The sequence below is a fragment of the Heteronotia binoei genome, chromosome 15 (genome assembly GCF_032191835.1).
Source record: "Heteronotia binoei isolate CCM8104 ecotype False Entrance Well chromosome 15, APGP_CSIRO_Hbin_v1, whole genome shotgun sequence".
In the NCBI taxonomy this organism is placed as follows: domain Eukaryota; kingdom Metazoa; phylum Chordata; class Lepidosauria; order Squamata; family Gekkonidae; genus Heteronotia; species Heteronotia binoei.
In genome coordinates, this window is record NC_083237.1 from 49,438,803 (window position 1) to 49,453,882 (window position 15,080).

The 15,080-nt window shown below is 46.4% G+C and overlaps 1 protein-coding gene across 1 annotated transcript; it reads left to right on the forward strand.

Annotated features, from left to right (window-relative positions):
* Positions 1–347: 347 nt before the first annotated feature.
* SNF8 (SNF8 subunit of ESCRT-II) lies at positions 348–12,975 on the forward strand. Its single transcript, XM_060254570.1, has 8 exons — positions 348–542; positions 2,585–2,635; positions 5,251–5,389; positions 6,295–6,399; positions 8,458–8,530; positions 9,293–9,434; positions 10,332–10,406; positions 12,691–12,975. Exons 1-8 carry the CDS (start codon positions 486–488, stop codon positions 12,826–12,828), a joined length of 780 nt encoding a protein of 259 aa, XP_060110553.1. The 5' UTR covers positions 348–485; the 3' UTR covers positions 12,829–12,975.
* The last annotated feature ends 2,105 nt before the right edge of the window (positions 12,976–15,080 follow it).

Here is a 15,080-nt window from a genome sequence, read left to right on the forward strand (position 1 = left end):
TATTCCTTTGCACGGAAAAGATCGTCGCTACTAAACAGCAAGGCAGGCTTGCAAGATCCTCCGGAACATGCACAAGATTCTATTATTGTTAAGACAGTTTTCGAGTGGATCCCCAGAGATCTCTGTATATTCCCGAGAGGCAGCCCTGTTTTTTTCTTGTTTTAAGTCTTGAGGCACCTTAACAGATTTTTGTTTGGCATTTTTAATCTGCTGTCAATAGGGCATAAAGACTCCGGTTTTGCCTCGCCCCTACCCAGATCTGGCGAACAATAACCTGGAAGGGGTGGAAAACATCAAAGCAACTATCGAACCCCCAGGAGGAATGGAAAGCCAGCCCGCCCAAACTCACTTCCTGTCTGTCGCAGGCTTGTGACGAAAATGGGGAGGGGAGAGAAGCTTTGTAAAAACAACAGCTTCGCCTTTCCACCTTGCTGGGTTTCCTGGTTCCCCCTAGAAAGCGGGTCCGACCATCGGCTCCTCCTGCAATGATGCATCGACGGGGGGTTGGAGCTGGGGCCATTGCCAAAAAGAAGCTGGCGGAGGTAAGCTTGCCCTCACCGAGGCTGAGCTGAGCTTCCTGCCTGTCCTCTCGCCCTGCGCTTGCAGGAGGCGAGGAATCGGCTTTCCGATGTTTTAAATGCAAGTTGTAATTCAGGGTTGCCAGCTTTCAGGTAGCACCTGCTATTCCAGTTGCGCTCCAGGCAACCAAGATCAGTTCACCTGAAGGAAATGGCTGCTTTGGAGGGTGAGCTCTGTGGTATTGCACCGGCTGAAGTTCCTCCCCTCCCCAAACCCCGTCATCCCTAGTTTCCACTCGACAAATCTCCTGGTATTTCCCAACCTGGAACTGGCTACTAAGTTATATCGTGGCGTTTCCTTCTGCCCTTATTGGCAGACTGGGTTTGGGACGCTACTAGACTGGGGGCAGGGGGAGGCGTTTTGCAAACAGCCAGAGATTCTTCCTTTTAATGACAACATATATCTTTGACAATACTCGCAGGTGATGTTTATGGAGACCCCATAATCAGTAGCCCTAGAGGACCTTAGGAACAGTTGATGCAATTAAAATCCCAATATCACCGATGATCAGTTTCTCATAGGGAACAAATGGCTGACCCTCAGGTCCAAAAGCAACCAAAAGGAGGAGTAGACCCACAGTAGGGAGAGGCCATAGGTGAATGGTAGAACACCTGTGTGGCATGCAGAAGGCCCCAATCCTCAGCCCCTCCAAAAATCTCTGCTCAGTACTCAGTTGGTGGTGGAAAGTGCCATCAAGCCACAGCTCTTATAGAGACCCCATAGGGTCTTGGGAGGGATGGTGGCTCAGTGGTAGAGCATCTGCTTGGTAAGCAGAAGGTCCCAGGTTCAATCCCCGGCATCTCCCAACTAAAAAGGGTCCAGGCAAGTAGGTGTGAAAAACCTCAGCTTGAGACCCTGGAGAGTCGCTGCCAGTCTGAGTAGACAATACTGACTTTAATGGGCTGAGGGTTCGATTCAGTATAAGGCAACTTCATACGTTCATATAGGGTTCTGAAGACAAGAGACGTTCAGAGGTGGTTTCCATTGCCTTCCTCTGCGTCATCCCCCTGGTATTCCCATCCAAATACCAGTCAGGGCTGACCCTGCTTGGCTTCTGATATCTGACAAGATCAAGCTAGCTTGAGCTGCGCTCGAACTGGATATAAGATGCATGTTCAGTACCACAAGCCAGCTGGACTGAAAGATGAATGGAAAGAAAGATTTTCAGTTACCATAAATGAGGCCCTACTTTGGAGAAAGCGATCTCCTTGGGATTTCATTAATAATAATATGAGGAGAGGGAAGATTTTGTCTCAGGACTGTCTGGATCTCCCATCTCTAAGTTGCTTTCTTAATCTCTGTAAATTCCTTTGTAAATATGTAAATTTGAGTGCTGCCACTCAAATGTGAACAGATTCTAGTTAGACTGGCTGTGACTCTCCAGGAGAAGCAATAAACAATCGGGAGAGGCCCTGTGTGACTCCTTTCTTTCTTCTCAAGACTTGTATCTTAAATGAGCTGTGTTGCCTTGCAAAAGGAAAATGCCGGATAGCCTGCCTGTACAATAGTTCATTTATTCTTTATTGAGATACACTATACCCGTTCTACAGTGTGCCCCAAGCAATATGCAATAAAATCGTTATAAGCCCACATGGCATAATCCCAAAACAAAACCTGAAGGAAAACAGACCCCTCCCAAAGAACCCAGTTGTGAAACTTTATTGCACAGTGTCTCGAGAACACAACAGAAAAGCACAGTTGTCTGGGAGGGGAGGTGCCGTAGCCCTGATTGAATGAAGGTGTTCTGGAAGCATGCAGCTTGCTTGCTGAGCTTCCAGGAGAGGACCACAAATTTTGTGCTACAACTAAGAAGGCCACAGCCTGGGTTCCTGCTAGAAAGATTTTTGTGAGAACAAGGCACCCCCTGGGACTTCTGTGTCAATGACCTTGGAACCCAGACAGAGACATGCAGAAGAAAAATGAGTTCTTGGCATCATTGTGTAGTTATTGTTAAAAAAAAAATAAATTCCAGCAACTTTCTTTTGTTGTTTTTTCCCTTTTGTAGGCCAAATACAAGGAACGGGGGACCGTTTTGGCAGAAGACCAGTTAGCTCAGGTGAGGTGGATCAATGCTTTTTGGAGCCAGAGGGAGTGTTGGGTAGATCAATACTTTTGGAAGCGGGGGGAGTGTTGTTGCTTGCATGTAACCTAGGCTTATGTGCCCAGTGCTTATTTACCCTGTGGAACCCACTGGCACAGGGCATTGTGAGGGTTAAGGGCAGAAAATGAAAAGCAAGTTGGAGAAGAGTTCACCCACATGATAGACAGTCAGTGGAATATATAAGAAAATAGCCAATGGTTAGTGTTCCCTCTAAGCTGCAGAGTCTTGTGAGCAAAAATTCTATTTTGTGAGCTACTGGCATTAAAGTTGTGAGCTACTGCATAAATTAGTGTGCTCTGGGACCATTTTTCCTGAGCTAAGACAAAAAGATGTGAGCTGGAGGTTAAAAATCTGTGCGCTAACTCATGCTAGCTCAGCTTAGAGGGAACACTGCCATTGGGTGGTAAATTACAATTTTTTAATAAAAGGTTGAAATGCTTTTGTGTCTTTTATGTCTAGATGTTTTATCTTTAACAAACACTTTTTGAACAAGATGTTTTGGTGCGGTTGTAATCTGTAATTATGCTTACTGTCATGGGATACATCAACATGGGTAGCTGTGTTAGTCTGTAGTGGTAGAAAAGAGCAAGAGTCCAGTAGCATCTTAAAGACTAACAGAATTTATGGCTGGGTATGAGGTTTTGTGAGTCACTTCTCACTTCCTCGGGTATCTAAATAAGTGAGCAGTGATTCATGAAAGTTCATACCCAGCAACAAATTTTGTTAGTCTTTAAGGTGCTACTGGACGCTGAGTCTTTTAAGTGCTACATACCTCTGAGGATGCCAGTCACAGTTTCTGGCAAAACGTCAGGACCATGGCCATACAGCCCAGAAAATCTGCACAACTAATGAACTCCGGCTGTGAAAGCATTCAACAACATATTGCTACTGGAATCTTGCTCTTTTCTACTGTTGTGAGATAAGTTACCGGTGTGCAACCAATTAGTTTTTTTCTTTTCAGTTAATTGCTTGGATTCTTTTGTAATTTCTGTTTTGGGTGGTTTGAAGGCAGTTTCCCCTTTCTTCTGATTGCATTGGTGAAGCTGAAGGACATGCGCTATGACAGGAATGGTCAAGCTTCATATTGGGAGCAACATGTGGCTCTTTTACACAGATTGTGCGGCTCTTGAAGTCTGCTCCATTGGCCAGCTTGGAGAAGACATTTCTCTCTTTAAATCACTTTGCCAAACTAGCCAGCAGCTTGGAGAATGTATTTAAAGTTGCTTTATTTCCACCTCTCTCTCCCTCCCCCATCTATTTGCCTGTCTGCCTGCCTAATCTTGTGGCTTTCAAACATCTGATGTTCATGTCTTTCAGCTCTCAAATATCAGACATTTATTCTATGTAGCTCTTATGTTAAGCAAGTTTGGCCACCCCTGCTCCACACTGATGCACCACACTCTATAGGTCAAACTAGCAACTCAGATGCACAGTTGCATTTCTGTGGCGGAGTGTTTTAGCCCTATGAAAGGGGCTTCAGCAATTTCTGCAGCCTCTAACATGGGTGGTCAAACTTGCTTAATGTAAGAGCCAAATAGAATAATGTTTGAGAGCCACAAGACATGAACGACAGATGTTTGAGAGCCGCAAGACAGGAAGAGGGAGGGAGGGAGGGAGGCAAATAGATGGGGTAGGGAAGGAGAGGTGGAAAGAAAACAACTTTAACTTCAAATGCATTCTCCAAGCCACTGGCTGGCTTGGCTTGGAGAAGTTATTTAAAGAGACAAATGCTTTTTTCAAGTCAGCTAACTGGGTGGTGGGGGCTTCAAGAGCCACACAATGCATGTGAAAGAGCCACATGTGGCTCCTGAACCGCAGTTTGGCGACCCCTGGTGTGGAGAGTCAGTGTGTGGTTGTGGATAGACTAGCATACGTGGACCTGGATTCAAATCCCTATTCTGCCACAAAACTCAGTAGGTGTCCTTGGCCTGGTCATCTCTGTTCAGCCTAGCCTACCTCACAGGATTGTTGTGGGGATAAAATGACAGAGAGAGTGCTGTGTATGGCATCCCGAGCTCCTTGCAGGAAAGACAGGGTAAGTTCGGTGAGAGCCAGTGTGGTGTTGTGGTTAAGTGCATTTGGGCAGCCCAGATGACTTCTCTCAGGGGAGACCTCGGAAAAGTTAATGAACCTGGGAGAACCAGGTTTGATTCCTCACTCCTCCACATGCAACTGCTGGAGTGACTTTGGATCAGTCATAACTTTTTCAGAGCTGTTCTCTCAAGAGCAGTTTCTGTCAGAGCTCTCTAAGCCCCACCTTCCTCACATGGTGTCTGTTGCAGGGTGGGGAAGGGAAAGGAGATTGTAAGCTACTGTGAGACTCCTTTGAGTAGTGAAGGGTGGGGTATAAATCCAATCTCTTCTTCTTAAAAACACATTGATGGAATGGGAAAATGCTTTGGGAACCTGTCTGACTGCAAACCAGGATAGAAATGGGTCCAATTAATGGCTTCCAATAGGTGTCCTCTATAAAACATAAGCCTCTGATAACTTCCAAATGTGTCAATGGGGTGAATGGTATTTCAGCCGGTTCAGTGTTTTCCCTTTCTCTTCCGTGTCCTTGTCTACAGATGTCCAAGCAGCTGGACACATTTAAAACTAACCTCGAAGAGTTTGCCAGCAAACACAAACAAGAGATCCGTAAAAACCCGCAGTTCAGAGTCCAGTTCCAGGACATGTGTGCAACAATCGGCGTGGATCCACTCGCCTGTAAGAAACGAGAGAGGCCCAGGGTGGACTGGGGATGAGTTTCAGTGGACTTTCAGTACCATCCTAAGCATTGAAAGTCTGCCAAACACTGGTGTCACTGGACTTAAGGGTGTAACTATTTATTATGTTCAATTTCTGCCCCGCCCTCTCTGCAAGTGGACTCAGGGCGGCTAACAATCAGTTCTATAATACAGTTTAAAACCAATAAAATACAATTTAAAACATTTTGCGGTGCTATACAACTTTAGTGTGGCGGGTTCTTCTTTTTTGCTGTGATCCTATAATGTTCGTAGCTCCTCAGCGGTGTAAGGTAACGCAGTTCTCTCCCAGTTTAGGTGTTCTTCTTAGGGTGCTGTTTGTAGGGCTTTTTTTTGTAGCAGGAGCTCCTTTGCATATTAGGCCACACACCCTTGATGTAGCCAATCCTCCTGGAGCTTACAGTAGGCCCAACACAAAGAGCCCTGTAAGCTCTTGAAAGATTGGCCACATCAGGGGTGTGTGGCCTAATATACAAAAGAGTTTCTGCTACAAAAAAAGCCCCGGCTGTTTGTATCTTTGCTGCCTATCTAACTTCTTGGTGAGGGGCTTCTTCTCAGATCCTCTGTTTTCCAGTAAAAACAGGAATAGCGTTGCTTTCCCAAAAAACTGATTTTACTCTGGCACAGAGTTGTGGGTAGTGCATTGGCCTCGGATAGGAAGATCAGGGGTTTTATTCTGCCATAGGGAGATAAGTTTCATTCTGCCATGAAACCTACTATTTGATCCTTGACCTGTCGCTCTCTCTTTGAACCTAACCTACCCTGCATGTTAGTTTTAAAAAAATCAACCATTGTGAAATTGCTTCTCTGAAAGAGTATGAACATCTGCAGTCCTACTCACATCTTCCTTTTGTCCTCTTTCTGCAGCCGGTAAAGGATTCTGGTCTGAAATGTTAGGTGTTGGGGATTTTTACTATGAGCTAGGGGTCCAGATTATAGAAGTCTGTCTCGCTCTGAAGCACAGGAACGGAGGTAAGGTTGGCGGCTGCTCATGCGTGCCCGGTGTTTCTGTTTTGCTTGTTATAACTCTCCTTCTTGCCTCTTCTCCACTCTATAGGTGCATCGTTTGCAAGCTTTCAGGCTGCACTAAAGTGCCCTACCTGAAACATTATGATCATTTCCTATTACATGTCAAACAGCACCTTTCCACATAGAACTTTTTAAGGTAGCAAACAGTAAATAAAACCTAACTGAACAGGTATTAAGGAGAAGTCCTGATCTGGATGGCCCGGGCTAGCCCAGTCTCATCAGATCTCAGAAGCTAAGCAGGGTTGGCCCTGGTCAATATTTGGATGGGAGACCCTCAAGGAAGTGCAGGGTTGCTGTGCAGAGGCAGGCAATGGCAAACCACCTCTGAACATCTCTTGCCTCGAAAACCTATGGGGTCACCGTATATCAACTGCTTCTTGACACCACTTTCCACTGCCAGTAAAGCGCTCTGTCATAATACAGTTCATTAGAAAGCAGTCCTCGAGTTCTCTTGTTGCCAAGACAGACATGTCCAGGGTCCCACCCTTCCTGCTATCCTGTACCCTCAAGTTGGCCTGTAATAGAGAAGGAGAAGGTCTGTGCGAGCCTTCATCCTCCCCAATTTGTCGCAGCCTTTATAGAGTAGCCATCTCCCTCCTCGTCGGCCACTGCCTAACCCCTTTTAAAGAGAAAGTGGCAAACTGCAAATGCTCTGTCTTGTTTCCATCTTCTGCAGATAGTCATTGTCTTGCGAGAGCTCGATCAGCAACATGGCTGCTTGTGGTCTTGCTCGCTGAACACATTGTTTGGATGCTGTTGCCCAGGTGATGAGGCTTTTGAAAAGCCCCTGCTATTTCAGCCACCCCTTGGAACAGGCACTTCCTTGTAGAACAGCTGCTGGTCGTGGGTGATTAACCTGAGACCTGTGTCCTACGAGGGTGGAAGGGCCATGGCTCAGTGGAAAAGCACCTGCTTTGCATGCAGAAGGTTGCAGGTTCCATCCCCATTGCCTTCAATTACAAGGATCAGGTAGGCGGTGATGTGAAAGATCCTTGTCTGCCTGAGATCCAGGAGAGCTGCTACCAATCAGAGCAGTCAGCCCTAATCCTAGTAGAGCCATGGTCCACTTCAGGCATCCCCAGGGCTTTTTTTGTAGCAGGATCTCCTTTGCATATTAGGCCACACCCCCTGATTTAGCCAATCCTCCAAGAGCTTACAAGGCTCTTAGCACAGGGCCTACTGTAAGCTCCAGGAGGATTGGCTACATCAGGGGTGTGTGGACTAATATGCAAAGGAGTTCCTGCTATAAAAAAAGCCACGGACATCTCCAGTGTGGTGCTTGTGGATGCCCTGGTCCTCTCAGACACCTTCCCAGACTCCTGCCCTAAGAGGGGCCAGGTGGGGCTTTTGCCTAGCAGAGCTTAGGGTTGCCAGCTTCCAGGTGGGGCCTGGAGATCTCCCACTTTGACAACTGCTCTCCAGCTGGCAGAGATCAGCTCCCCTGGAGAAAATGGCTGCTTTGAAAGGTGGGCTCTATGACATCGGGCCATGCTGAGGCCCCTCCCCAAACCCCGCCCTCTCCCGGCTCCACCCCCAAAGTCTCCAGGTATTTTCCAACACAGACCTGGCAACCATAGCAGAGCTTCTGATTGGCTGTCGGAGATCTGATTGACTGTGCAGATTAAAATAACTTTGGGTTACAGCACTGATTTTACTATCGTGCCTCTCCTTTTTTCCCCAGTGTATTTTTTTAAAAAATTGTTCCTGTTGTAGCCTCTACTTGGGCTTCCTCTGTGACTCCACCTCCCATGGTGGCCATTTTGTGGTTGTACCTGCCACCCTGCCTCAGAATTCTACCAGTGTCCATAGACTCAAAAAGGTTAGGGACTTCCAGTCTGCACAACACAGCGTTGTGTATTCCTTCTCTGTAAGCCCAGCAGGGTGTGCTCTGTTCTGTTTTATACCCCTTTCTACTCTGCTGCTCATTCTGCAACGGTGTGGTAGATGCACACAACAGAGCCGAGGGCATGAACCTGCTCCCTGCCTATTCATTCCCACTAGGATTAATAACCCTGGAGGAGCTCCAACAGCAAGTGCTGAAAGGCCGAGGAAAGTTCGCTCAAGACGTCAGCCAGTAAGTGTCACGTTTACAACTCTGCATGCTGGGACTAAGTAGACAGAAGGCCAAATAAAGGAAACCTGTCTGGGCAGCTACCTGGCTTGAACGCAACCATTTGTTTAGCCCGGTTCTGAGCCTTCCTGGGCCCTGAGCAATCTTCCTCCATTGCAATCAGTTCTGTCAGAGAGAGACTCCTTGAGCCAGAGTTGGGCTTCCGACTTGGCTGAATGGAGGGGTAGGATACAAGCTAGGGGGGTTTTTTTGTAACAGGAACTCCTGTGCATATTAGGCCACACACACCTCTGATGTAGCCAGTCCTCCAAGAGTTTACAGTAGGCCCTGTGGGAAGAGCCCTGTAAGCTCTTGGAGGAGTGACTACGTCAGGGATGTGTGGCCTAATATGCAAAGGAGTTCCTGCTACAAAAAAAAAGCCCTGCAAGCCAGTAAGCTCTGTTTGCAAAATTAGGTTTTCAGGTTTCTTGTGGCAAAGTCCAAGGGAGCAATAGGGCTTTACACCTCGAAACATGCTTCACTTGTGTAAATATTGGCCCAGCTCCTGTGAAACTGGAGCACTGTTCATAATTTCTATCCATAAGGACTAGAAACTTGATTCATTTTTTTAAAAAAATGAGCTTGGAACATTTTCTATGTTTCTAAGCTTTCTATGAAAGCTTTTCTGTGCTTTCATAGAATCACAGCATAAACACAGCTCAAGGGCACAGTGGAGAATGGCAGTACTCGTGTCAACCTAGCCTGACTCCTCTTCTTATTCCCCAGAGATGACCTCATCCGAGCGATTAAGAAGCTCAAAGTTCTCGGCAACGGCTTTGGGATCCTTCCTGTTGGCGGAACCTACCTGATCCAGTCTGTGCCTGCTGAACTGAACATGGACCACACTGTCGTGATACAGCTTGCTGAGGTACCTGTGTCTGGAGAAGGCCAACCAAAACAAAACTGGCCCGGCCCGCTTGTCTTAAGTCAGAAATCGACATTGTGGTGCCCACTGTTGTTTTTTGCGGTGCCCATATCCTCCTGCTCCCCAAAATCTTTCCTTAAGCAAAGATCTAATCCTGGCTTCCCTCCATGTCGCTGGAGCGGGATACATTGCCTTTGGGTTTGAAAAACAGCTGGCTCCTCCCCATGGCAGCATGGCCAATGGCTGGGGCTGATGGGAGTTGCAGGCAAATAACATCTGGAGAGCTACCGTTGGCCACCCCTGCCTTAAATCATTCTTGGGCAAGCTGTGCCTTGACAAGGGATGTGTCTGCATAATGCAATTTAAAATGTTTTAGCAGTTTGAATTCGGATTAAATCAGGGCTGGCCAAACTGCAGCTCAGGAGCCACACGTGGCTCTTTCACACACATTGTTTGGCTCTTGGAGCCCCCACCACCACGCTGGTCAGCTTGGAGAAGGCATTTCTCTTTAAATCACTTCGCCAAGCCAAGCCTGCTTGGAGAATGTATTTAAAATTAAAATTTCCTTCCTACCTCCCTACCTACATCTGATGTTCACGTCTTGCGACTCTCAGATGTTTATTCTAGGTGGCTCTTGCGTAAAGCAAGTTTGGCCACCGCTGACTTAAATAAATAAAAATAAATCACCTGTACAAGGTGTGCATGAAAAGATCACCATGTTCCAAGGATGCCTTTCTCAGGCTTCACCTTTAGATGGAAAAACCCTCAGGCATGCAAACCGGGGACTCTACCACCGACTCTATAGATTGGTGCCCATTAAATGTCTCTTCTGTGTTTAAGCAGAGCTGTCTTTGCAAATGGCTTCTGATGTAAACTTCGATGCTTTGTTCTCCATTCCAGAAAAAGGGGTACGTGACCATCAGCGAAATCCAGTCTAGTTTGAAATGGGAAGCTCAGCGGGCCAAACAGGTGCTGGTAGGTAAACTTTTAGATGATTCCTAGAAATGAAACCCAAAGTGCAGGGAAAGCACATGTTGCATGCAGAATATAAGCTATGGAAGCACGGTAATACTTAACATGCGAGTGGGCAGCTGCATTGGTCTGAAGCAGCAGAGCCAAGTTTAAGTCCTGTGTGGCACCTTTGAAACCAACAAAGTTTAATTCTGGGTATGAGCTTTCATGGGCATGCATACTTCCTCAGTTAAATGGAAATGACCAGTCGATGCATATAAGAAAATGAAGAAATTGGATTTATATCCTGCCCTATACTCTGAATCTCAGAGCAGTCACAATCTCCTTTACCTTCCCCCTCCCCCACAACAGACGCCCTGTGAGGTGGGTGGGGCTGAGAGAGCTTTTACCGCAGCTGTCCTTTCAAGGAAAACTCCTTCGAGAGCCATTCCAGCAGCTGCAAGTGGAGGAGTGGGGAATCAAACCCGGTTCTCCCAGATAAGAGTCCGCACACTTAACCACTACATCAAACTGGCTCTCACACCAAACTTTATAGGTAAAGAGTGAGCAATAAATTAGCATACAGCGTAATGAAGATGTTTAACAGATTCAAGGACTGTTCCTGGACTGGTAATTTTAATTTTTTGTATCGGAGGAAGTGCACATGAAAGCTCATATGCCCAGAATTATACTTTGTTGGTTTAAAAGGGGCCACGCTGGACTCAAACTTTGTTTTAATGCTTGCCACGTGCATAGCTCTTTTTGTGTCTGAAGCTCACTGCAGATCTTACCACAGTCATGGAGTAAGCAACAAGTATTATTGCCCCTATAACAGGGTCCCTCAACGTGGGGTCTCTGGGCATCGAGGCACCTTCCCTGGTGACTGCCAGGTGTTTTTAGAAAGTGGGCAGGACCAGGTGAGGCTCTTACCCAGCAAGCCTTCTGGCCATTGGACATTTGATTGCCTGTGCAGATTTTTAAAAACACTGCTTTGGAAGCAGTTGCCATCACAGCACAAGAATCTTCACTGTGTAACTGAAGGTAAGCTGCTGCAGGCATTTTTTGGCTGACTCCACCACCTGCCACAGTCATTTTGTGGCTGTGCCCACCATGCCGTGTCAAAATTCCAAAGGTACCAACAGGCTCAAAAAGATTGGGAACCCCTGCTCTGTAAGATGGCTGGAGAACAGAGGATTTGGCAATGGCTACCTTGTGAGTTTGTGGCAGAGGCAAGAGCTGGACCAGGGGCCTGGACGACCAGTTTGGTGTAGGGGTTATGAGTGGCAGATTCTAGTCTGAAAAACTGGGTTTCATTCCCCACTCCTTCACATGCAGCCAGCTGACCTTGGTCCACTCACAGCTCTCAGAGCTGTGTGGAGAGGAAGGGATGGCGATTGTCAGCCGCTCTGAGACTCCGAGTGAAGGGTGGTGTATAAATCCTCCTCCGTCTTCTTCCTTCTCCCCAAGTCCTGCCCCCTTCAGGCTCCAACCCCCAAATCTTCAGGTATTTCCCAACCCAGAGTTGGCAACCCTACCCTGGGATAGTTTGTTAAATATGAAACCTATCTTAGTTTCAAATGCTCTTATTTTTTTTTTCTTGCTTGTAATTGGGGAGAGACCCTTGAATGACCAGATGCCACTCTGGACAGACCTCTTCCTTTTTTTTTCACATTATTATTTTTATTAACTCTTATAAAATTGACCATTACAACGTATGTTTGTTTCATTTACAAAAAGCCCTTCCACCCCCCCCCATCCCTCCCCATCTACTCTTAATCTTTCCCCCCCAGCCACGGGCACAAAGTCTTGATCTTCCACTGAATGTCTTTCCTTCTTTGTTCCGAGATCCATTCTAAATAGAGCTTCCATCTGGACTCGATTTCCCTGGCTTTATCTTCCCACGTTGAATCCTTGTTGATTGATGCCACGATGTCAGACTGTATGAAATCAAACAAATAATTGTGCCAGATTTCTATTGACCATTTACTTTTATCTTTCCAACCCATAGCAATGACCGCCTTCCCCGCTAATATCATCGCCTTGGCAAGGTTTTGAGTGGGTCTATTTAGTACCGGACTTCCTATTGTACTTAACAACATCAGGTTAAAGCCGATGGTTAATGTTGCATTACAGACTTTTCTGATAATTTCAATAATTTCCCCCCAGAAGGGCTTAACCTCTTCACATTCCCACCGCATATGTGCGAACCAACCCTTGGTTGGACAGAGCTCTTCCTAACTGTTAGAAAATAACTTCTACAATGGCTTAGAGAACTGCTTCCAAAAATATTTTTGTGTGTGTTTAACAGGACCACTTGTTGAAAGAAGGCATGGCCTGGCTGGACACACAAGCCCCAACAGAAGCCCAGTACTGGCTCCCAGCCCTCTTCACGGAACTTTACTCTCAGGAAATCACGCCAGAAGAAGCTAAAGAAGCTTTGCCCTGAGGACCCAGGAAGGAGACAGAATTACCTGAGCTTCATTTCATGGAGCTGGTGCTACTGTTGGTTGGTTAACCATACAAAACAGCAACAAAATACTGAGTTGTATCTAACTCCTTGTAAAAATTAAAGGGGAAAGGGCCTTGTTAAGAAGACGTCTGTACGACCATATTGTTACCTTCAAGCAGGGTTGGCCAAGCAGCTTAAATGAAGACCTTTCTGTCTTTGAAAGAAGCAATTGGAAGAATATAGAGCCTCCCCCGCCCTTTCACAGGTTAAGGAACTGTTTTCAGGATGGGGTAGGAGTTGACATACTTGGTCATAGGCCCCCAGCCTGTTTGAGCCTGTGGGCACATTTGGAATTCTGACATGGCATGGTGGGTGTTACAAAATGGCTGCCACAGGAGGCGGAGCCAGCCACAAAACTATTGCCACAGCTTAACACAGTATAGATCTTTGGGCTGTGGTGGCAGCTGTTGCAAAAGTAACATTTAGAAAAATCTCTGCAGCCAATCCAATTTCCGGTAGTCAGTCTAAAGCCTTGCTGGGCAAAAGCCACATCTGGCCCTACTCATTTCCTAAAAACACCTGGCAGGCACCAGAAAAGGCACTGTGGCATCCATGGGCACCATGCCAGAGACCCCTGTACTAGATGATTCTCCCCTGTCCTATTTTCGTGATGGTTGAGTAAGATTCATCTGTCTTATTCTTTTCATTATCAGCAGCAAAGATTCTGTGTGGCTCTTATGCTGAAGAAAAGCCCCCTTGTTTTGGGTAGGATAGCACATTTGATATATGACTTTACGCTTTTGGTTTTGGAAAAAAGAAACACAGACTTCTATTAAAACCCGTACTTTTGCAACCCTGGGAGAACCGAGTTGAGTGTCCTTTTGGGCACAGTGATGTTGCAGGACTAAGTCCTAAGATATATTTTCAAGCTGTGTCTTCACAGCAACAAAGGCCAAAGTGAAAAGAATGGGATTCCCTCTCCCCCCCCCCCCCAGGGTGTAATTCATGCTCAAGATACAGGGCATTTTGAGACCCAGTGTAGTGTAGTGGGTAAGAGCAGCAGACTGTAATCTGGAGAACCGGGTTTGATTCCCAACTCCTGCACAAGCAGCCAGCTGGGTGACCTTGGGCCAGTCAGTTCTCTCAGCGCTCTCTTAGCCCCACTTACCTCAGAGTGTCTGTTGTGGAGAGGAAGGGAAGGTGATTGTAAGCCACTCTGAGACGCCGAGTGAAGAGCAGGGTATAAATCCAACTCTTCTTCCTCTTCCTCCTCCTTCATATTGAGAGTAAATTGCTAGATGTTGCACAAGCAGAACTGCTCAGCATATGTTTCTGCTTGCACATTGCTGGATGCAAGCCATTATGTGCTTCTTGTACAAGCACAGATCACTGGACCCAACCCATAGTGCAGTCGTCTTTTTCCTGCCCAAATTAATGAATATTGACAGTACAACTGGTACCTGTTTTTTGCATAAAGGAACTGGACAAAATGAATAAAGGAAGCAGAGGGGAGAGTCTGACAGTGCTTACACAGCCCTTTTCACATTATAGTGAATTTCCACACATCTTCCATGTATGTGCACACATGTCTGTAAGAAAGACCCAACATGTCTTCACTTTACCAATGAAACCAAGGACCAGCACCTGGATAAATGCAGGGTTTACAAACCACGTGTTGTATGTAACCTAAGAATCACTCAACACATATGAAGTTTCAGAGTATAAAGAAAAATCAAGTGTACACTGTGCCAATTGTGTGTATTCACTCTAACTTGGGTTGATGGGGCTTCGATATGTATAAAAACTTGAAGAATAACCTTGCATTCCCAATACCCAGTTCCATGCTTGTATGTTACAAAGGCAGAAATGTGGAGTTCATAGAACTCAAGAGGAGGCCTCACCCCATTTATGTGGAAGCTGTTTAAGGCAGAGTTCCCCAATGCGGCACCATGGGACTCTACTGGGAGCTCCCTGGGGCTCACCAAGCTTTTCCAGAAAGTGGGCAAGGGCAGGGCAGGGCTGCTTACTGGCTGCCTTCATTCAAAGGAAAGTTTTTCACAGATGCAATAGGAGTAGCTGCCACTAGAGGACTAATAAGCATCTAGGTTAGTATTCCTTCTAAGCTGAGTTAGCGTGAGCTAGCTCAGGTTTTTTAGCCTCCAGCTCACACATTTTTGTCTTAGCTCAGGAAGAATGCAGTTGTTTATGCAGTAGTCAAATGACTCGCTCACAACTTTTAATGCCAGTAG